The sequence below is a fragment of the Echinops telfairi genome, unplaced genomic scaffold (genome assembly GCF_000313985.2).
Source record: "Echinops telfairi isolate 266 unplaced genomic scaffold, ASM31398v2 ScPeMD7_5868;HRSCAF=6743_1, whole genome shotgun sequence".
NCBI classification, from domain to species: Eukaryota; Metazoa; Chordata; class Mammalia; order Afrosoricida; family Tenrecidae; genus Echinops; species Echinops telfairi.
The window spans coordinates 7249813-7274390 of NW_022109768.1; the positions used below are offsets into that span (position 1 = coordinate 7249813).

Genomic DNA, 24578 nt, shown 5'->3' on the forward strand with positions numbered 1-24578 from the left:
GTAGAATTTGTAGGATTTTTTTTTTTTTGCATGGGGTGAATCTGCTTCATAACATCTCTTTTTTTAATATAAATCATTTTATTGGTTTATATTAATTATATATAGTATAGGTAATATAATATAATTACATTATTATATAATTATAGTATATTACAGCTCTTATAGCAGCCCATACATCAATTGTATCAAACACATTTGTCATCATTTTCAAAACATTTTCTTTCTGCTTGAGTCCTTGGTATCAGCTCTTTTTCCCCTCTCTCCTCACCCTCCCACTTTTGTGACCCCTTGATAAGTTATAAATTATTATTATTTTCATATCTTACACCTCTGCTGTCTACCTTCACCCATGTTTCTTTTTAACCCCCTTGGGGGGGTGATTATACATCAACCATTGTGATTGCTTCTCCCTTTCTCCCCCTTTTCCCCCCACCTTCCTCATATCCTCACAGTATCACTACTCCCATTACTGTTCCTCAAGGGTTTATCTGTCTTGGATTCTGTGTGTCAAGAGCTCTAATTTGTACCAGTGTACATGCTCTGATCTAGCCAAATTTGTTGGATTTTACACTGGAAAAGAAAAGGGATTCTGGAGGGTGGTGTGGAAAGGGGAAACCAATTACAAGGATCTACATATAACCTCTTCCCTGGGGGATGGACAGCAGAAGGTGGGGAGGGGGAGAGACGTTGGACAGTGTAAGATATGACAAAAATAATAATAATTTATACATTATAAAGGGTTCATGAGGGAGGGGTGAATGGGGAAGGAGGGGGGGAAATGAGCTGATACCTGGGGCTCAAATAGAAAGCAAATGTTTTGAGAATGATGATGACAACAAATGTACAAATATGCTTGCACAATGGATGGATGTATGGATTGTGATGAGTTGTATGAGCCCCCAATAAAATGATTATTAAAAAAAGAAAAGGGATTCTGAAGTTTTGATTCTAAATGATTGGGAGTTGGTGTTTCAGCCCTCCTTTCTTTTGATGACTGAGCAGTATCGCACTATATGTTGATCCATTAGTGAGCCGACCTGTACTCAGGTGATTTCTGCCTTTTTGTTATTGTGAATAGTGCTGCAATGTCTATTTGTCTTGCTGCTTTTAAGTCCCTTGAGGTATATACAGGAGCTCTGATGGCATGGTAGGTTATGCGTTGGGCTACTAACATCAAGGTCAGAAGTTGAAAACCAGCAGCCACTCCTAAGGCGAAAAAAGTGACTTTCTCTTCCTGTAAAGATTTAAAGTCTTGGAAACCCACAGGGCCAATTCTACTCTGTCCAATAGGGTCACTGTGAGTCAGAATCCACTTGATGGCAGTGGATTTGTCTTTTTCTGTTGTTTTTTTTCTACCCCTCTTAGGTTTATGCGTAGGAGTGGAACTGCCAGCCTTTTGGTTAACAACTACGTGCCAGTAACTATCTTAGGCATGTGATCCCAAGACAAAAAGCAGTGACTCCTCTCTTTGAGTGTAAGGAAGAAAGAGGCAGATAGGTAGAATCATATTTTATAGACTGGGTTACTTTTATGTTAGACTTGCCATAGTGGATAGAAGTTCATAGATAACCAGAGAGGCTAGCTGTAGTACAGTCCTACAGATACCTCTAAGGCGCAGCAAGTGTAAGGCTGTCAAAGATGAGAGAAGTCAAGGAGAACAAAAATATATATAGTGAGAAGGCAAAACACATTGACGCATAAACTGTAGGCTGGAAAGAAGATATTGAGGATTGTGTATTGAGTAATGGTTATGTTGGTAATGGTTATGTTGAGGGTTGACTGGTTAGCAAAGAATAGCTTTACACCAGATACCCTTATACTGTGCTTCATCAGTTCTAAGCATTCATTTTATTTTTCATATTTAAATCACTGGAATTAAGATACCATAAATGGCATCTTACAATGGAAAACATTATTATGGAAAAACACAAACATCAGTATCTTTGTGTCAGAAAGTAATTCCAAAGACTTGTACTCTGAATATGCAAATGTTTTAATAGCAAAGTTATTTCATTTATATTTTGTTTTCTGCAGATGTATAATACTGTCATGGATTGAATTGTTCCCCTCCCCCCATATACATATCAACTTGATGGTGACATCACGCTTAGTGATTTGACAGTTATGTAAGACGCAGCCATCCCATGATGTAATCTGATGTGATCAGCCATTCAGTTGTAGGGGACTAGCGTGGGATGTAATGTTCTTAATGACAACCTTCCCGAGTTTCCGGGGTGTGTAGCCTGCATTGCCTTTTCTTTGACATGAGCTGCGAACTGAAAAGGATGTTCTACAGGCAACTAGTGAGTGTGAACTGCTGGGCAACTAGTGAGTGTGAACCGCTGGGCAACTAGTGAGTGTGAACCGCTGGGCAACTGGTGAGTGTGAACCACTGGGCAACTAGTGAATGTGAGCTGCTGGCCTTGTGATTAGCTGCTCACCTGGGTTCCTTTTTGTTTCTTAGCAATATATAAAATAGTGGTGTGTCTTACAACCAATAAAGGCTTTAGTTTAGAAAAATAATTTAATAGGTTGATGTTTTTATATGTAAATAAATGTCGACCAAAGTTCCCTGAATTCATAGATTTGCCAAAGCAGTTTCTGAATATTTCGAACATAGTACTTTTACCTTCAAGAAGGTGCCAAGGGCCAAATTCCAGTTCCTTTGCTTTTTAAACAAACATGATGTCAGGTCAGTGCCATTGATTTTTGTCACGAATCAGAAAGCCTTTACAGATTACCTTTGTTGAATGCAGTTTGATAATGCTTTTCTTTTTTCAAAAACACTTATGGAGAGGAGAGATACAAAACAATGGCAAGGAAGCGTGTTTGTTAAGAGAGCATCTATAACATGTGGTATTTAAACTCAGAACCATGAAGGCAGTCAATGCAAAATAAAAGTATCACTATGTATTTTACATATAAAATGCTGTATCCGCTAAGTATTCAAGCAGCTAATCCTTCCCCACCCCACCCACCCCAAACAAGAGTGGGGGGGGGAGTGGATTGGAGCTATCATTTTCTCATCCCAGTCCCTTAATCCCATGGTCTCTACACAATGATATATTTGAGTACTGTTAAATATCTCATCTTGTTTCAGGCTCAGTGGATCCAAACATGTACACAAAGACATTCATCCGGTTAACAGGAGTGAGAGGAAGAGGGCAATTAGATAATGTAGTCATGTCTTCAAATGTGTACATAAGAAGCTCTTTTTAGAATATGTTTTTAAAATTACTTGACATCAGCGTGTGTAAGTTAAACAGGTCTTGGTTCTCAGTATTTTCATCTTTTAGGGCTGTCTTTTCCAAAGGGAATGATAAAGTGAAATATAAACATCACACGAGGCCTTCCAAACATTCCCCGTGATCTGGTGTTTTGTCTATTTTTTTTAAAATAAACAGCTGCTCGTTGTTACCTTTAGTGGGGTTATAGCATCATCGAAGTTCGTTACAGAATGAAAAGTGAATTTTAAATGTTTTTATATATTTGATTAAGAGTCTAAGTGCTTCAGTAATGGTTCTTACTTACATGTTGTTTAACTTTAGCTTTTTGGTTAGACGATTACGAGCCTGCTATCCGGAATGATTACATGCTGCCATATTGTGGAGCTAGATCAGCCTTTCCCTGGGCAGAGACAAGAGAGAGCGGCTAGTGTTTGCTTGACATTTTTGCTGTATCTGAGGTTTGTATCTATGTGCTTGAGTAGGACTGCAGTCTGAGCTTTTGTTCCGATAAAGAAGGGCCTGTGGGGTTTGTGGTTCCTGAGATCTCCGAGGACCACAGAGGTGGAGTGCTGTGAAAATCTGGAACCTGGCACCTTTGCGGAATGATGAACATCCCCAGCCATTAGTGGCTGACCGGAAGGGCCACTCTCCATGTGCTGCCTCAAATCCTTTTAAAGAACACATGGTGTCCTCTTCAAGAAATGTACTGTCGTAGTCGGGGTCTCTTTACTACCATTGTTTCTCAAGGTCTAGAAGATATGCAAAGATAGTTTGGGGTCATGGTGATAACCTCAGACATGCTCATGCTCCCATTGTTTCTATGCCAGGCATTATTAGTATTTATAGGGAGAATTTTTTTAGCGAAGAGTATGGGCGAATTAGCCACACACACGAAAAATCAGATAGGCATCCACCCTTGCTCCATGTGCTGTTGATGGGAACACAAAGTCAAAAGTGGCTTACAGTATAAGCAAACGGCTGCGTTTTGATTCTAGATGCTGAGCTCCTAATAGCTTTTAAATTTATACAGTTTTTGTTTAGCTGTCAAAACATTTAATTATATCATGCCCAAAGGTGTAAAGCTGTCAAATAAATCCGAGTTTAGGCATAAACATTTGCTAAGTCCCATGTGCTACTTACACTGTAGTTGTTATGGAGCAGCTCAGGAACCTGTTTCTGAGGGGTGGGGAGAGCTTTGAGGAACATTAACTCAGCAGGTACAGAACAACATTGGCCCAGTGAATTGATGATTACTTGTAAAACAGCAGGTAGTAATGCCCCCAGTCTTTGTAATTCCCTCTTTGGAAAATAAAACAGGGAGAGAGTGGGGTGGCTTCTCTGGCTCCCATTTGCACTAGAAAGCTGTCTTTGGGCCAAAATATGTGCTTGCTTTCCTTCGCACAACATTTTCCTTCCTTTGTTTTCTCTTCCAAAAGCACACGCATCCCATTAGCACTTTATGCCCTTTTGCCTTTCTCAGGAGTCCCTGGCCATAGGAAGAATGATCCCAAAGGAAGTACTGACACAAATGATCAACAGTTCGTTATTACTAGTTTACGTTTTCTATGTTAAAAAAAATTTTTTTTCAAGAAATGAAAAGGGGAAAAAAATTGCCCAATTCTCTCTGGCCATTTCGTAAGTAAAAAGTCGGTGCTTGATGACATTATTTGGAAGGAAATTGTTAGCATAATTACTGGTGCAGACTTCACAAATGCAAAATTCACTAAGAGGTAGGGGAGTAAAGTAAATTAGTTCTACTTTGAAGCTTTTATTTTCTCCACCTTTCAAAATGAATGGGAAGGCCCTTGAATGAAAGCTGCTTTTCATTAGTGCCACCAAATACCTACTTGAAAGAGTTGAGTCCGTACTGAACACCCACACAAGAGAAAGGGAACGCTGCCCTGTTCTACTGGAGGACCATCAGCTAAATAGCTCTTGGCTTCTCTTTTCCAATCAGGTGGTTTCACATCAGAGTTAATTACTCCAGTCATTTATTCTAATCACCCTCCTCTTATGGCTAGCTGCATTCTGTCACGGGGTGGCATCGTTTGAAGCCAGTTAAGTTTGAAAACCACTGCAGGGTACTTGAGGCTCATTAGTGAGGCCTATCCATGCCTGGCTTTGGATTTGCTCCCTGATTAACTCTGCACTCGCAGCCTAGGTCCCTCCTCCCCACCACTCCCAGCCCCCACGCCCCCACGCTGAAGTGCTCAAAAGGGGAATGCTTCAATTAACTCCTGCCTTGCTGGCGGTCTTTTCACCCACGTCTGCATAAAAAGAAATGTAAACCTTCAATTGCTGCAAATATTTTTGATAGGGTCATCCTCTGAATTGTGTGTACTTCTAGGGGTAGATAGCCTACCAAGAGCTACAGTTTTGACCAACAAAGGGAAACGGTGCTTCCCCTAGAATTGTTCATCTCTTCCCTGGGTCCTTTTTTGCTAACCTAATAAAACTGGTGCTCCTCACTCTGCTTTTGTGGTGCTCCAGCGTAATTCACCGGCTTTCACGGAGGTTATGGGAAAAGCTGAAGAATATCTCAAAAAAAACTAAAATCTCAGAGCAGAATGGTTTGCTTGGCAGAATTGTATCCTGTTCATTATAATATTTTCATTTAAAAGCAAATATTTCACACGGCACATTTAAGAGACAGCTAAAATCACAACAACAAATAAAAAATGTGTACTATACTGCTTAAAATACAAGAGAAAAATGTGTGATCATTGATCAGAGTAGATAGTTTACCCAGACAATGTATTATATGAAAGTATTTAAGACATTTCCCCAAATAATAGTAATAGATCCAATTTGGTATTTAAATAAAAATGTTTAAGTGGCAACTTAAAGCTTTAGAGTTTAATTTTTTTTTACACAGTAGTTTGACTGTAAGAAACCAAATAGTCCACGCATGAAAGCAGATATGATAGAAATTCAAATGCATGAGATTATGTTTTTTAAAGTTGCTAATGTCCATGGATGTTCATAAATTAGCAGAATTAATTTATCATTTTCCAAAAATAATATCTCGTCTGAAGGGATTGCTGCTTTATCAAAACTCTTTGAACTTAGCAACTAGCAAACATATTGTTGATGTTCAGTGTCTGCTCTGAAAGTGGTCTTGTTTTTAAGTCTCATAATGAATATAGTTACGTTAATTTTAAGAGTCTTGGAAATAAATTTTTATTCAACTTAGTACTTGTAGAATGTCAGTGTAACCCTTTCATGACCAAATTATTTCTTGCTTTGATGTTTTGGTTGATACCATGTGTTTTCAGTAATAGAAGGCATGCTGAAATCAATGGGGGAAATTTTTTTTTTAGATAATATGAATTTTGATACAGTTATGCAGGAGACATGTTCCAAATGGATACTTGTGGTAGGATTGGTGGGGTTTGGCCCATTTTCCTCAGATTGTCTTAGCTAGACATACCCCGGCAGACAGCAGCATGCCCTGCAGCTGGGAAACCACCTTCCAAAGGGACTGAGAGCCTGAAAATGTACCCAGGCAAGATAGGTCTCACAGAACACCAAAGGGTTCAATATATTCTGTTCAGTTCCAATTATTTATACATAAGCCTTACCTCCAAGGAATTGAACTTGTAGTGAGGAAGAGAGAAAAGTTTAAAACTGTAATATGCTGTGAAAGCATTATTTTTTAAAAGACGTGTATAAAAGTGCAAACCAGTAGAAAGCATAATAAAATAAAAAAGCATGTAAATAAACCTGCATGTGGCCCATCAGATTTAATATACACTCAATAATACTAGTGTTTCCAAATGTTATATGTGAAACCAATTAAAATAATTCTTCATATGAAGTGGTTTCATTTTTTTTTTTTAGACCATTGATACTATAGCTTTGACATATATCCATTGACCTCAGAATTTTTTAGGAAGATGTGGGTTCACGTGGCAACTCTGACATTTACTGGCTATGTGACATTGGGCAATTTACTTAAGCATTGATAGCGGACTTGTAAAAAAAAATGACTTGAATTCTGTCTTGCAAGACTGGCTAGACCAGAGGAGGTACACTGGTACAGATAGGAACTGAAAATACAGGGAATCCAGGACGGATGAGCCCTATAGGACCAGTGGTGTGAGTGGCAAAACAGGGAGGGTAAAGGGAGAATGGGTAGGAAAGAGGGAACCGATTACATGGAACTGTGTGTGACCTCCTCCCTGGGGGACAGACAACCAAAAAGTGGATGAAGGGAGACGTCGGACAGGGCAAGATATGACAAAATACCCATTTATAAACTATCAAGGGCTCATGCGGGAGGGGGGAGCGGGGAGGGAGGGGAAAAATGAGGACCTAATGTCGGGGGTTTAAATGGAGAGAAAATGTTTTGAGAAACGATGTACAAATGCGCTTTACACAATTGATGTGTGTATGGATTGGGATAACAGTTGTATGAGCCCCTAATAAAATGTTAAAAAAGGAAAAAAAAATAAATAAAATAAAATAAAAGATTAAAAAAAAATTCCCCGTAACTAGTGTTTATGTCAGGATTATTATGAAGACGAAAGGAAATCGTCCTTGGAAACCCTTCAGCATAAAGCTGAGCAATGGCAAACAGTCACGAAATATTAACTACCACCGTTTTTGTTACCATATTGTTGTCATTGGTTAGTTGGCCAGTGAGATTTTCCTGCCAGTTGACCTTTAGCTGTGTTTTCTTTCTTTTAAGAGCCCCTGTCGGCTTTATTATCAACATCTTTTGCATCTATTTCCAGACATTGTGCAAAGAGAGGAAACCCCTGAAAGGTGATACTTTTATATCCATTTCACTTTTTCTCCTTTCCATGTAATCATGCTACTCTAAATTCGATTATATGGTTAGCCGATGGCAGACATCTCGTTTGCAATCGCTAGTAATCAGAAACTCTACATTTCAAGAACTCAGTCAGGCTAGGCTTCTCTCAACTGGATAAAGTGTCTCTGATCATTTTCATGCTCCGTAATGGTGCTTTGAGATCATACCTCCTCAGCATAGGCCCTGGATCATGCTAAAGCAGGAGAATTTCCTAAAAGCCATTCACTTACTTCCCAGACATTAAGTCTATGATCTCAAAACTGGAAGAATCTCACAAAAGGCCTTTGGAGCTGTCATTATGAGGGCCAAACAGACATGAGAGTAACTAGTTAGAGAAACAAATTAAGATATATATCCATTTATTCAACAAATCTTTTATGAATGAAAAAATATTTTATGATATGGTATGACTACTTACCAGTCTTGGGAATATACCAGTGAGAAGGACAATATAGAACTTGTTTAGAGAGGGAGATGGCAATAAATAAAAAAACTAAACAAATGCATGACTGGTGGTAATACCAATGTAATACAGTATAATAAAACCTGAAAAACCCCATAGCTATGAAAGGCGAAAAACTGTCAGAGAAAGAAAACTCAGGTATTTCCTGAGTATTTCTTGTCACAAAACAAACAAACAAACAAACAAAACAAAACAGGCTGTCCTGTTGAGTTCTGGCTCTCACGGGTTTCACTGTCTAACAAATACTATCCTACTTAGGAACCAGAAGGCAAGCATGGGTTGCCATGAAAATATTTCATTTATTTCATGGTAACTTATGCCTGTCCTTTGTGTATGTGTCTACATGCATTTATACATGTCAATATATTTATTTATATGTAGGATAAATAAGTTTGGATTTATTTATACATGAAGGAGTTTTAAGTTCATGGAAAAGGGAATGGAAAGATAATGGAGTTTTTTCCATGAACTTTTGAAGCCCCCTCATAGGTTTATGTGAATCTATCTATCTATATATAAGTACTGTGGGAAGGAAAATGAAATGTCTTGTTCTGGCTGGAAGCTTAACAGAGAAATCTGACGTTGATTTTTGTTTAAGAATAGGTCGGGGTTTACGAGGGCTGGCTCAAGATGGTTGAAACAGATTATAGGTAAAAGATGCATTATAGATAGAGATATTGCAGTTACAGTGCAGTCCATGTGTATAAAAACCTCATGGGGTGGGGTGACCTATGACCTCCTCTGACGTCACAAGGTGGGACGGAGAATCAAACTCGGCATCAGCCGATTCCTGTAAGGTGGAAGTCAGGCATGCCTTCACCCTCCACCCTTCTTTTAAAATGCTGACATCCCCCATCCCTCCCCTGGTGTTGTACTTCTCCGCTGAGTTCGATAATCATTGCAGTGGCCATGTAGAATTCACAGACAATATTCATAATTATGGGGTGTATTAGAGAAGCCAACAGGTTACAAATCAGGATTAGAGATGCTCAGGATAAGAGTTTTTGATGAGGATTACCTCCTCTCACCAATGCCAATCAGTAGGCATGCCTCTCTCTGGTCCTTGATCGTTGACTCACATGAGTCCATGGCTTCTTCCCAGCTCTCGTCAGGTTACAGTCCTCTTTGACGTCTATTCATACATGTTCCAGGGCATTCCACTCTACCATAAGCCTTTGCCCAAAGCTATAGCTCCACAGAGCAGCAAACCTAGCTCCTCCAATTACTGTATATGCCCGACTATAAACAGACCTGAATATCAGCCAAGGCGCCGAATTTTCCCACAAAAACTGCATTAAAATATGTGGAAAAACTCCATTTATACACGAGTATGTACGGTAAGTGCCCAAGGGCAACCCACTTCACAAGCAAGCCTGCTGTCAGAAGTCTATTTGCTTTCTCACTTTGTGGGTTGCTGCGAGCAATCAATCCCTACCTTCCCACTGCCACGTCTCTACTGTTAGAACTATCTGTCTCCTGGATTGAGGCCGTTCAGCACGTAGGGATCTTGGAATCCAAAGGATTCACTCTCATCCTAGCTCTTTCTTCTTGATAGTAGTCAGATCATTGTTCTTTTGAATGGTTCCTTTTAAACCCCAGGGGGTGGGGGGTGGTAACAAAACTGACTAGCTTCCACCTTAGAGTTCCGCATGGCCCCTTTCCATTGTTCCGCTCCTCACGTGTTTGGACAGCTTTACTCTGTTTTCGACTTCTGTTTTATAGGGTCTCTTTGAGTCAGAATCCACTCGACATCAATAGGTTTGGTTTGGTTTAGTTGGTCAGGGATTAGATAGCAATTAATATGGATAAAGGGTCGAATGGTGGAGATTTTACAGATAATATCAAGTTATCTCTAAATGGTTAGGAGACTTCTAGATAGTTGAACCAAAAGTATAATGATGCATGAAACCAAAAATCATCACAGTGAGTTGGAAAACAAAGAATAGATTTTTTAAAATCATTTTATTAGGGGCTCATACAACTCTTATCACAATCCATGCATACATCAATTGTGTAAATCACATTTGTACATTCATTGCTCTCATCATAAAGAATAGATTTGAGAGGTAGTTAGGAAGCTTATTGCCTTCTGGTGCTGTTGTTAAGGATTAGAATGCTAACTGTAATCTACCAGTTGCTCGGAGAGAAAGGTGGGATTATCTGCTTCTGTAAAGATTTACAGCCTCAATCCATAGAGAGGGTGGCTGTGAGTTGGTATAAACTTGCTGGCAGTGGATCTGGTTTTTAGTTTGGATTGTTTGATTAGATAAGGGTTTGCAGGAAAAGGAGAGTCAACATGACTACCACTTTCTGGATTGGGTCAAGAATCGAGTTCATGATTAGAGAAGCAAGATGGGAAACATGTTTAAGAGGAAGAAGATTCCATTTTTGGTATATTAAGTTTCAGTTACTTGATGTAAACCAAAAGATGCCTAGTGCATAGGTGAATTTTTGGATGTGAAATTCTTGAAGTAACAATTGGCAGTTGATGTCTTTGAAGTCCGGCTCTACTAGTGTGAACGGTATCAGAAACAGAGAGCCTGGGATTCAGTCTCAGAGCATCAACTCTTCAAACGTAGGGGGGACAGGAAAAAAGGCCCCTCAAGAAAAAGTGATGAGACTCAGAAATGTAGACAGAAAACCTAGAGAAGGCTATGAAGCCATCTAGGGAGGAGGGAGAGAAAGAGAAACAGACACCATAAGGCAAAACAGTGCAGCGAGGAAAGTTCAGCATCCTTTATCCACAGAGGGTGATCTTAGCGTAAGTACATTCAGGGGCATCCTTTGAGCAGAAAGAAAAGAGATTAAAAATCGACACTCAAAGCGATCCTGTAAGGATCCAGAACTGCTCGGCTGGGTTTCCAAGGCTGTAAATTTTAATGGGAGCAGGCAGTCTCATCTCTTACACAGAGTGGCTGGTGGGTTTGAACCACTGACCTTGTGGTTAGCAGTTCAATGCTTCATCCATTGTACCACCAAAGCACTTGATTAAAAAGTAAAAGAAAGAGTAAGTAACAGATTTACTAATCAGACCCAAACTTTATTGGGATCGTAGAAACCACAGGGTATATAGATGGGCAAGCAGAAGCTGGAAAGGCCCCTGGCTACAAAATGAGGTGCTGAAAATGAGAGTTGTGACTATGAGGGTGGTGGGCGTGGGGTCTGTCAAAAGGTTCATGGAAAAAATGTCAGTATCTTATCCACCCATGTTTTAAACTGTTAAATATCCACCTTATGTGCAGATTTCATGTATCTGATTTATATCAAAGATTTGTCTCCTATACTCAATTGTAGCCAGTACAGATTTCATATATCTGATTTTCACCAAAGATTTTGTCTCCTATACTGAATTGTAGCCTGTAGCTGTATAGGGTTCATAAAGTACATGGCCAACAGAGATCAGTAGGCAATGTGTAAGAATTCTACCCAAGGATGTTAAGGATGGAGAGTGTGCAGATGACCCAGTCGTTGCTAGAGTCAGCCCTCTTTCCTTGATTTTTGACGAGCAGAGTCATTGTTCCATCTCTCAAATGCCACCACAGTCCCACCGAGGTCTGTAAGTGGCTGAAGAATATACATCGCAGAACCTTACATCTATTTTACAGTTGACGGTATTATATTTCTCCTGTCATATTCGAAGGTGTAGACATTCTCCACGGCTCTGGCCATTGTGCTGACATCTTCAAAACTGCACTGAAGGTCATTTTGTAGTCTGCCAGATGTTTTGTGCTATGTAAGCTTATCAGCAGGAGAAGCTATATTTAAAAGGTGGTAAATATTATTAACCCCTACATTTCTAAATGTCATAAGATTCTGGATGCAGAGTTTTTACTTCGATCTGCACACAATCGCACTGCCCAATATGGGAGCTATGGGTCGTCACATGTGGCTAGGGTGCACTTGAAATGTAGATGGTTCTCATGGCGTAGTGGTGTATGCTTTGGGTGGCTAGCGGAAAGGCAGCAGTTCGAACACGCCCGCTGTCTGGGAGAAAGACAAGGCTGGTGGCTTCCGTACAGATTTACAGCCTGGGAAACCGAGGCAGCAATTCTCCTCTGTCCTGTGAGGTCGCTAGGATTCAAAATTGACGCCCTGGCAGTAAGTGGGTAGAATTCATGCCAGGAACTTTTCTGTATTCTTCAGATACATATAATTTAATCCTTCATATGAAGTGCTTTTATCTAGATTTTACCGTAGGAAAAAAAGCAAATTTGGGGGAGTACATTTTAAGTGTAAAAAGCAGATCAGAGTTTTGAAGAAAGTGTCATAAAAAAGAATGTGAACTTTCTCCCCAATAATTGCATAGTGACTAACTGGTGCTATTTTTTAACATTTTGGGTTAAATAAAAAATATTACTGAATTGAATTTTAGCTCTTTCATTTTCCTTTTTAAGATGTGTTCACAAGAATTTTTTTTTAATTTACATACATGGCTTATGTTATGTTTCCATGACAGTACTATATAAGGTCTGTTTTTGGCTCTTGGCTTTTAAATCCCCTGACTTACATCATGAACATGAGTTAGTTAAATTTTAATATTTAGATAATATATGTATTTTTGTCACAATTATCCTTCAGTCCAAAACAAAGACTTACGGATTTGGGGAGACTCCATTACTTTATAAAAGAAAGTACCAAGTGTCAGTATAAAGTTCAAAACTGAATGTGTCTTTTACCATATCAGCTGTTCCTCCTTCAGTCTGATGAAAGTGCAAGCTGGGAAGATGGGGGTCATCCTGACCTCCCTTTCCTTAGCCCTTTTCATTGGTAATGAATTGGTATAAGTAATATGTTATTTCTTACATCTTTCCCCTCTTCTGCACTCCTACTGCTTTTCTCCTATTTCAAGCTCCCAGTTCTCCCCTAGACTGTGACAGCACTCATGGATGGAGCTGACTTTTGGCTTGGCTCCCTCCTCCTAAAGGCATTCGGTCCCAGTATTCACAGAATCTAGCACTGAACAGGACCCAGAATTAACACTCAACTGTATGTACATACAATTGCAGACGTAAATTAAGTACAGATGCAGTTTGATTCTCTGGTTGAACTTCTCAATGCTTTAAACAATATTTGGCAGTTTTTGTACTTGCATTCTTTAGCTCAGGTTTTCTTTCTTGAGTATCTCTGGAGTGGTGATATAAAATGTGTTGTTTGTTGCCAAGGATTTTGATTTGCTAATATAAGTTTATAGCAGTCGGTCCAGGGAATCACTGGTGCCACAAAGACAGCTCCTTGTTTTTGTCTGGAGTCCCTACAGGATTACACTACATCTGGCAATAAGTAGGGATTCTGTTCTGGCCATCTTCAAAGGCAAAAGACTGCTTGTATTTATCAGATCTATGTGGATAAGCAAATGGGAAGGGATTAAATTTGGGCGGTGTGTGTGTTTGTGTGTGTGTGTGTGTGTGTTTGCCTTCATTTGTAACTACTATAAAACAAAGCCTTCAAGAGTTCATACAGCAAATAAATATAATTTCTGGTGGTTATTGACGAGGCTGTCTCATTTATTTTCCTTTATGTAGATGGATAATTGGAAATTTTAGAACAATATCTTGTTATTTACATATATATTATAATTAGTTGACCTCAAAGGGCATATAATAACAGGTTACATTTCTCTCTCTCCCTGTCTCTCATGCGCAAACACATGTGCACAAGTTACAGTGTTCAAAATCAGCTTTCTAATTCTAGGGATATTTTTCTAATTTATTTATTTATTTTTAAAAAATGTTATTAGGGGCTCACACAACTGTTATTTTTCTAATTTATTTTAGAGAGTATTAGTCCACATGTTTTAGACGTTGTTATGTCTCGGAGTTTTGAAATAGTATGAATGGCATTTTAGGTCATGTGCTGGACTGACAAAGAGTACCCCAAAAGAAGGAATGAATACTGGGCCTTTCTTCAGGTAGGATGCGAGTTTTTCATATGTAGGTGACCTTGCTTTCCAGATAAACTTGTGTCATTCTCCATGTGCTCTTCAGAATTTTAAAGGATTGCTGGTCCTGAGATGTAGTCCAGCTGTGAAACCAGGATCTGTACACAGCTGACAGAATGGCTTTGTTCCAGGTACTTGTCATGGAACATAATCTAGAACCTACCATTCAAAGCCTCACCTAAGAGAAATAATATTTATGTAAGATTGCCTGAATAGTATGTAGTCTCTCCATTTGCCTATCCTTTAAACTATCCCAGGATTATGTCAGTCCCTCAGAGAGCCACATACCTGGAGTCCATCATATTGCCAAGGGAGGAATTTCTTATCTCAGGAATAGAAATAATGTGTTTTTCCAGGCCATCTGGTTTGTTTTTACATTTTAGCTCTTGTAAGTGTTCGTGTTCCTTTCTCTATGTTGCCTGCTAGAAAGCTTACACCAATCCATGGCTCACTCTAACAAGTCTGCAGAAGTTCACGGCGTGATTTTTATACACAGCCTACTTCCCTGCTCTTGTATGACTTCGCTTGGGTTTAATTTATTCTATCGTGCTAAGAAGGCATCATTGTATGTTCTGTCATCTTATTTCTGAACTAAGTCAGAAAGCAGGCAAAAAAAAAAGGTATGTGTGCATCGCTGTGCCTTAATTACAGTAGTCTCCCATCCATTCTTATTAAACTAGAATTTTTTAAAAGAATCCATGTCCCTGTTTAACTAGTATAATGTATCTGTATATTATAAATTCCCAGGTTTTAGATTAAGAGTGACCTAAGGTTGAAATGTTAATTAAATGTTTCAGTCTTCTATAGTTCTAAAGAAAATAGTTGGATAAAATGTCTACATATCGGAGTATTTTAACATTTTAAAAAATCATCTCTTGAAAAGGAGGATAATTGTGCAAGTTTGCCTAATCCTTTTGATCTTGGCACACAGCAATGCAGACTTCAGTTGAGATTAAAACTATGAATTTCAAAGGAAACATGGCCTTCAGTGTGTAAAATATATAACAGCTGGTTGACTAGTCCATTTAAGACTACACAATAACAATTGTAGACAAAATGATTCTCCTGCCAAAAGATGTGCAATGGCTTGACGCTTATATCAAGATATGATACTAACTCACACTCTTCTTTAGTAATGATAAAAATGTAGACATGAACAGTGGGCTGCTGGCTCTCTAAAATCTCTTCAGCCCTGCAGTTCATGGGCAGTTTAGAAGTACCAAAGAATTCCTTCTAGTGATTTCTCTATCTGCCTTTTTGCCTCAACTGAGTGTACTGTCAAATCAGTTTTTTAATTTTTAAACTCTCAGAGAAAGTGTTTATGTCTTCAGCATCTTGCAGCGTTTTCACTTATTTAAATTCTTGAAGCACCTTAAATCCCCCTGGCATTCAGGACTTCTTGTTCTTACTGTAACAGTTTCACACATACTTTTGGGCCTAAAAATTAAAATTTTCTTTATCAACATCACAGGGCTTGTTTAATATTTTATATATTTATATTAAAATGAATATCTATGCTTCTGAAGCATTATCTGTGCTTCTCATCAGTAAGGGAAACAAACTCATATTAACAGATTATTGTTAATGAAATATTTTGGTTTTTCCCTTGTCACGTTCACCTGAGAGGGTAATCGTAGACTAGGTCAGCACGGATGGCTTTAGAAAGAAGAGTTAGGATTGGAGTGTACTGGTCACTTCTGGCAAGTCATATTTGGAAAGCACATTGACATCATGAATATGTGTCCATTCAATATTTTAAAAATGTTTTTCTGTGGACTGTGCTGTTTGAAAATTCATAATTAATAGAAGCCGTTCTATTTGTTTTGTGATTTATTTCTAAGAAGGACATTACAGGTAAATGAAATATTCACTAAAGTTAGTTGACTTCGCCACAAGTTCAGAGCCAGCACTTACGGAGTTAACACACCTTATTAGGGAACAGGAAATCTGGCAGCTATTGCAGAAACGAGACCTAATGGTGCACACAAACAATTTGTCAGTCTTCTTAAATGTGAATAGCTTGCCGCAAAGTGGCTGCTCTTGCTTTGTTTGAACAGGCTAAACTTTTCCTTTTTAGACTTTAAATCTTAGAAGTGAAATGTGATCCACATATTCAATCAAAATCATTTAATTCAAAGCATATTTTGATTGGAACAAAGTTGACATGGAAAGAAACTCTAGAATAAAAAGTTGAAAGGACTTTATATCATATATTTAGCAGGAAAATTTGAAACAGTTCTAATTAGGCTGAAAAAAACAGCTTTCTTAAATGTAAATTACAAAGGTCATATATCAATGTTAAGGAAACATTACCACTAGTGTTTGAAATCCAGCACATGCAAACATAACAGACCAGTTCCTTTTAAACCTGTGTGTGTGCACTTGCACACGTAAGAAGAATTCTGTATCACATATTTCAAATGAAAAATCCTTAAAATTCTGAGTTCAAAATGTTGTATATTACACTTGTCAAACCAAGCATTGGTTCATTTAAATTATCTTACTATCAAATATCTACATATGTAGCTTACTATCTACAGTGAAAGCTCTTGATAAGTACAGTTAGAAATGTACAAAAGTTAATTTTCTATTCCTTTTTTATGTAGTCTCAAAACAAGATTAAATAACTCTATACTTAAATATATAAAAAGTCAAAAGGATCAGTGACCTTTTTTGTATTTGAAACTCATTGCTGTGGTATTTTATACCTGACCACTGAATTTGTTCCTCTGGAAGCCTCAGAGTGGGCAGACTGCTGTGGGGGTGCAGAAATGTACGTCCGCTGCACAGGCCTGCTCTGTCCTGGACATGAGCTCAGTGTGTATACTGAGAACTTGGTGAGCAACATTGGGGTTGTTGTCATTGTATGATTTTCAGTCATTTAGACCCGAATGTGGCTTATGCCAGCTTTTACTTTGAAAAAGCACCTACGTGCACAATGTGTACACATATGACAAACATCATGTATTTTACTTTTATAAAAAAATTATCATATTACCTGACTCCACTTTATAGAAGTTTTGCAACATTTTTATCAATAAATAATTTTTCTCGTTAATGGCTCAATTTCAGGAAAACTGCATTCTTTCAGTGAGATTTATTATTAGACACATCCATATATGTTATAATTATTTCTGACACAGGGCTGCACAAATGAGTTATTTATGAATAATTTACTAATATCTTTATAATAAAAAAAGCTTTAATTTGTTGATGTTCTGCCTGTGGACAAGCAAGTGAAACTTACTAATACATTTTAGTGTTTGACATCTGCATACTGTACTTTTTAGCATATCTCAAGTGCCTTAGTCTTTGCCTAATAGATCTCATTACAAAACAGATATCAGCCCCTAGACAGTTTGTCAAGACTAATATGAGTCCCCATGGACTAGCTTGACAATTTGTGTGAGACTTCCTTTGATAGTCTTTTCATCATCTGATTTGATTCTTAACAATTGGACATTAGTCACTGATTTATTTTATAATAACTCAGATGTGTTGAATATTATTGTGCTGTGTTGGACATTTTAGTGGATTCTCTTTTTTACAAACTCATTCAGCGCGTACGTTGGGTGTAAATGATATCTATACCCACCCTGCTTGGGGAGTGCTAACAATTGATTAGTTAGGTTTGGGAGCAGCCTGGGAAGATGGTTCCTATCCCCGAGCTGGGAACCGTAGTTAACGCCAATCTTCATGAGGACTGTCTATCTTAAAGGCCTCGAAAAGTCTCAAATGCTTAGCGTTCTACTGGCTATTTTTTAATTGTGTGTGTGAATAAAAATATGGATCTAAATAAGCATCCTATATAAAAAGTCTTTTAAAAGATCTTTATGTATTAAAAAGGTATTGGAAAGAACAGTGAATGCTTTAATATTGGTTATACTATTTATGTTTTTGGTACCCCAAACCTAAAGCTATAAGATGTAATTTGACAGATACTTTTGAATTATTTTCTATCTGCATTTCTTTCTCCATTTTCTCCTTTGTTTTGTACTTTCCCCACCCCCCACCGAATCTCCAGAAGTGCATTGTTTACTATTACACAGTTGTCATTCTCTGATACTGAAAAGGTGCTTAAAAGGCCAAATTGACTTTGTACTGGAATGATTTCAAAACCTTACCATAGAGTTCTGTGAGTTCTAATGTTCGTAGCCATTGTTCTTTTCATCCCTTTTAAAGCTTTCCTTATTACAAAAGATGCCTGAAATGGATAATGAGATAGTTTATGTCGTTTTTCAAAAAATGTATTCGGAATCTATTCATGAAGATATATACTCATCAAGCCATAGGAAAGTGTTCCTTGATTACTGGTAAGGATTGACCAGTGTGACAGTGGAAAGATAGGGCTGGCCACGACATCGTGGGTGTCTCTGTGTGGTCAGGGTAGAGTGACACCCAGCCAATTCTCTCACTTCAGCATTTTTGCTTCACATTTTGATGCACTGTCAAGATTAAAAAATATGTAAACATCTAGGTACTCAACTTCACCAGTTCAAATGTGTATAAAAAAATAATCTATGGATTGTGTTAAGAGCTGTACGAGCCCCCAATAAAATGATTTTTTTTTTAAAAGAAGAAGCAATCATCTATTTAACGCAAAAAAGAAACACTTTTTTGTTGGTTCGATGACATGGTCAGTGAAACTGCCCGAGGTGTTTAGCGCTTTAATATTGAGAAATTCATTCGTACCTCGTCATTTGCTGAGCATTCTAGAATTTTATAGTCTCAAATCACAGACACTCAGGAGACTCCTGACTGTTTGATCTTATTAAACAATTTTGAAATCATTAATTTTTAATTAGCTTGGATCCAGGGTTGTTGTTTTTTATTGTTTCAATAGTGTGTGTAGATGAACTAAACGTTTTTTATTTAAACTACTGGTCAGAATAGTGTTTACATAAATCAGTGGAGGGTTTCCCGAAGACCCCATGCTGTGCCAGGCTTCTTTAGACAGTCACACTTTTTTTGTAGACAGAGGTGTATTATATGCTAATCTGTAATAGTAGTGGTTTTCAGCAGTTTACTAACCTAGATTTTGAACAACAACATAAAAGAATGTAAACTGAAGATACGTATACCTCCCTCTCTGATTGAAAGTTCTAATTAAGTGAATTGGAGAAAATTAACTGAAATTAGCTGTCAGAAAGTCACATTTAAATGAGTGATGAGCTAATCTGGCAGTAAACATTTAAATGATATAAATTGCCATTTAAGTGTATGGTTTAATGTTTGTCATGCATTAATGTGACATGAGACTGCAGTGACAATCAAGCAGCTTGCTCTAATTTGAACATATTTAGGGCTTTTGTGTGGAGTGCACTGCACACAAATTAAGACAATTGCTGTTTTTATGTGTCACTTTAAACATGTTCCCCCACCCCCACCCTATCCTCGGCCCAAGTTAATGGAACAAAAGTATAATTTTGTGTGCCACTTGCATTTAGGAATTCCTGGATTTTGACGTGAACTGAAAATTTATGTACTTAGGATAGAAATCTACTTGATGTTGCTATAAGTCCTCTTCTTATTTGAAATCAAATATCAAGCAGATTTGAGCTGGTGTAGCTGTTTACTAAATTTGTAAATAGAATGGGTTTTATAAAAGATATGTAAAATAATAACTTCCAGAATGGAAACTTGTCACATTGGATTTTTTAAGGCATACATCATTTCAGGTATGTGTTGAAATGTGACAGTCGCCTAGAGGTTTGGGTTTTTGTTTTTGTTTTTTTTTCACATTTTGTAGTTTGTGATATATTGTGGAGCTTCTTTAAATATTATTAGTTGATATTTTATTATTTGTATTTTGCCATAAATGCCTTCTTTAGTCATAGATACTCATTTTAATAAAGCACAGATTTACATAAATATGTACCAACAGGAATGGCTTTTGTCCAACGGTGGTCTTATATTTCTTTCTTTTTGTCTGTGTAGTACAACCAAACCGGCATGCACTCACAATTTTTACATGTGAACTTCAGTGACACTGGTTACATTTTAATGTGTCAGCATTACCTGTGCTGTTACCTCTGCTATGTCAGACCCTGCTCTTTAAAGTTCTCATCTACGCTGTAGATGAACCGTTGTCAATTTTACCCCATATAGATAACTCTTGATAAGAGCACTATTCTCAAAGCAGACATTTCCTACTTGAGTTACATTGTTTAATGTAATCATGACTTCGTGGGACATTGTTGGTTCAAGGTTTAAAGGCTATTTCTGGGCAATAGATGTTAAGTGTCTTCGATCTCAATGGATCCAGTGATTCTAGTTTCCATCTGAATTTTATTTTTTGGCCCCTAATTAATACTCCTTTTGGTCAGGCTCCAGCTATGGCATACTTCAGCACAACATTCAGTAATGGTAGCTAGGCACTCTTAATGTAGACAAGTAAACCAGCAGTCTGTTTCTCTCTTTAATGCCTGGATTTCCTTCTTCCTTTTCTGTTCTAGGCAAAGAGAGACCATTTTTTGGTCCTGATTTAGGTGGCTAATTGTAAGCTTTAAAAATGCCATTAAACTAGAAGGTAAGGCCTTAAAACAAAAAACCAAAGCCCAAACAAAAGAAACTGCCATCCAGTGGATGCCAAACTCATAGCGAATCTATAGGACAGGGTAGAACTGTTCCTTTGAGTTTCCGATTACGGGACTAGAAAACCCTGTCTTTCTCCCAAGGAGCAGCTAGCTGGTGGTTTCCAACAGCCGACCTCAGGGATCGCAGCTCAGTGCAAAACCACTTGTGCCACCCGCGTTCTTCTAGGAGGAAGGACAGAAACTCTAAAAGCAACTGTAGGCCAATTGAGTGGATAGATCTATGAAGCTATGACCTCAAACCTTGATCCGAGAAAACTAGCCCCATGAAGTATTTAGTTGTGCTTAGTGTGAAGAGTATTCAGTGCCAATAGTATCAATCCACAGGCACAGTCTGGTGGTGGTGGGTGGATGGGTTGGTTTGTTTGGGCTGCTGTTATATCTTTAAAATTATATGAAGCACTTTCTTTGCAATTTCCCTTCGCCCTCTTTTTCTGATGTATAGTTTATGATAACAGCTACCTTAGTCAAGTTGTGTAACAATTACTCTTCTTTGAGTCTATTCTCATTCACAGTGACCTGTAGAACAGAGTAGAACTGCGCCTGTGGGTTTCCAAAACTGTAACCCTTTGCAGGGGTAGAAAGCCAAGTCTTTCTCTTGTGGAGCAGCTGCTGGTCTTATAGTTAGCAGCCAAGTGTAGAACTGCTAGATCACGACTGCTTCTTAACAAGTACCCTCAGTCAATAACAATGTCCTCATACCTTAACACTGAGGACTGTGGTGTGCATGTCCCAACCTGGGGCATTCTTCAGTCACCGCGTATGAATGTGAAAGCAGATGATGACTAAGGAAGAGTACGGAAGGATTGAAGTATTTAAACTATGGTGCTGATGAAGAGTATGAAACTACCATGGACTGCCAGAGAGCAAACAGATCTGTCCTGGAACAAATACAGTCAGTAGGCTTCTTTGAATGTAGGATGGCTAGACTTTGTTTCATGTCCTCTGGACATAGTATCAGGAAGGACCAGTCCCTGAAGGACATTATGTTTGGAAGCGAGTCAGTAAAATAGAGGGAGCCCCTCAAAGATATGGATTGACACAGTGGTTACAACAGTGCACTCAGACATAGCCACAATGTGAGGATGGTGCAGGACCAGTTAGAACCAACATGAAACCATCCAACAAAACCAGCAGCACTGTGTTTGACATACAATGCTAATAACCGAGACTGTCCAATGAGATGGGAAGTTGGTCTTGTACCCAGAATTAGCGTGGAATATTCATTTATTATGCTCATTGATAACTGATTGGATCATAGCATTGTTTTCTTAATAGCATAGAATATTTTGTATAATATAATACTCATGTCTATATTGGAAAATCAGCAATCATAAGTTAATGTTCTCCACACCAATCTGCTTCTACAAAGATTTATAGTCTCAGAAACACTTTAGAGAAGTTCTGCCCTGTCCTGTGGGTCAGAATTAACTTGATAACAGTGTGTGGACCCCCTCTGAAACTCAAATTTGCTGGCACACAAGCTCAAAATACCCAAATTTACTTCAACTGTTGTAATAGCAAACAAAGTGTTTTAATTCTAGGAAAATTATAAATATTTCAAGTGAATAATAAACTGTTTTCACATTTTTCTCCATAGCCTTTACATCAAATGCCTTCCTTTCTTTTAAATATAAACTGAGTCCCTGTCAGGTCCTGAGTCACAAATGTGACCAGGACAGACCCAGTTCTGGCCCTCCTGATGCTTCCAATAAAGTGGAAGAATACAGCTATAAAGAGCTCTATCACACTTCAGTGTGACAAGTGCTAGAGAGTTTAATTATAAACAAATAACAGATTCTGGTGGTAATCAGAATAGGGGTGTGTGTATATGGGTAACACTTTGTTTAGAGTAAATTTAGTGTTAAACTTTACTCCTTGACTTAAATTTATGTTTGTTTGTTTGTTTGTTTTAATAGAATTCAGCACATTAATCTGATTTATCCCCCTTTTTAGGCCCTAGAGAGTGAATTTGTCTCCTGCCAGCTTCACCAATGGATTGATCTCATTTTTGGCTATAAACAGCAAGGACCAGAAGCTGTCCGGTCCCTCAACATGTTCTATTATCTGACCTATGAAGGAGCTGTCAATTTGAATTCAATAACTGATCCTGTATTAAGAGAGGTAAGTTATCTGACCGAGACAGAAATTTCTCGACTCACTATTAGTAAACTAACAGTCCTAGATATAATTTCTCCACCCTTTCATTTTTGTATTGAAAAAGTTTGTATTTAGCCAGCTAGACTCAGTGTAGATGATTCTGATCTTGTTGGCAACATCTAAAGAGTTACACTCAATGTATGCCTTCTTCTCACCATCGAGCCTAATCAGGGTGTTGACCTTGCCTTCATCAATGTCAAAGAGCTTCTTCACAGCCTGTTTGATGGGGGACTTGCTGGCTTTGACATCCACAATGAACACAAATGTGTTGTTCTCTACCCTCTCCTTCAAGGCGGACTCTGTGGTTAGGGGGAACTTGGTGATGGCACAGTGGTCCAGCGTGTTTCTTCTGGGGGTGCTCTTCCCAGGGTACTGTGGCTGCCTTCTTAGCCTCAGGGTCTTGGCCCGCTGGAAGGTGGGTGATGTGGGGATCTTCTTCTTTTTTGTGGCTGTGGACGCCTTTCAGCAGGCCTTCTTGGCCTTTAACGCCTTTGCTTTGGCTTCCGTTTTGGGAGGGCCAGGGGTTTCCTTCTTTGCTTTTAGCACCATCTTTATAACGAGCCCTTTCATTTTCTTGGTGATGAAACTAAACCGAGGTGAGTGAAGAAGCTTGAGCAGGATCACATAGTCAGTCAGTGATTATCTGGAGTTTCAGCCAACGGTTTCTTTCCAACACAATGCCTGCTTTTGTTTTTGTTTTTAATGAAAGCTTTTTTGATTGGAGCCTATTAAGGGATTAGTAGTCATGGTAATTCGTGTAGCTTTGGAAGCTGCCCACATGATTTAAAAATAGGGGAAACCCAAAACAAACTCACTGCCATCGAGTCAATGTCGACTCATGGCACCCCTGTAGGACAGAGTAGAACTGCCCCTGTCAGTGTCTGAGACTGCCACTCTATGGGAGTAGACAGTCTCATTTTTCTCCCACACAGCCACTCATGGTTTCAAACTGCTCACCTCTCCACTAGCCGCCCAACAGGTAACCACCACACCACGAGGGCTCCTAAAAATAAGGAAAGTAGTAATTAATTCATTAAATAAATATGATTATGAACATAGTCCTATTGAAATGTGGTAAACACACACACATATATATACTACTTAAGTAAGTACATATACAGTACAACCCGTGGGAGCCAGGACTTAATGGGATGGCATGCTTTTTCCGTGTCTCGCAAGTTTTCTGGCTTTGACAGGTGCAGTCTTCGTCACTTTTCCATTACTCATTTTAGTTCACAGGTTTTTCTGTGATCCAAGTTTATCGTAGGATGAAGTCTGAAATACTTTACTATCAGATTTGGTGTTAGAGATTGTCTTAGACGGATTTTTTTAGAGAAGCAAAACCAGTGATTGTGTGTGTGTGTGTGTGTGTGTGTGTGTG

The 24578-nt window shown here is 38.4% G+C and overlaps 1 protein-coding gene across 1 annotated transcript in view; it reads left to right on the forward strand.

The window, feature by feature from the left end:
• The window catches only part of LRBA (LPS responsive beige-like anchor protein), a 752417-nt gene that overhangs the window by 645678 nt on the left and 82161 nt on the right, over window positions 1–24578 (forward strand). The window contains exon 46 of the mRNA XM_045295806.1: window positions 22994–23161. Within this exon, the coding sequence (XP_045151741.1) occupies window positions 22994–23161 (168 nt within the window). The remainder of the gene's footprint in view (window positions 1–22993; window positions 23162–24578) is intronic.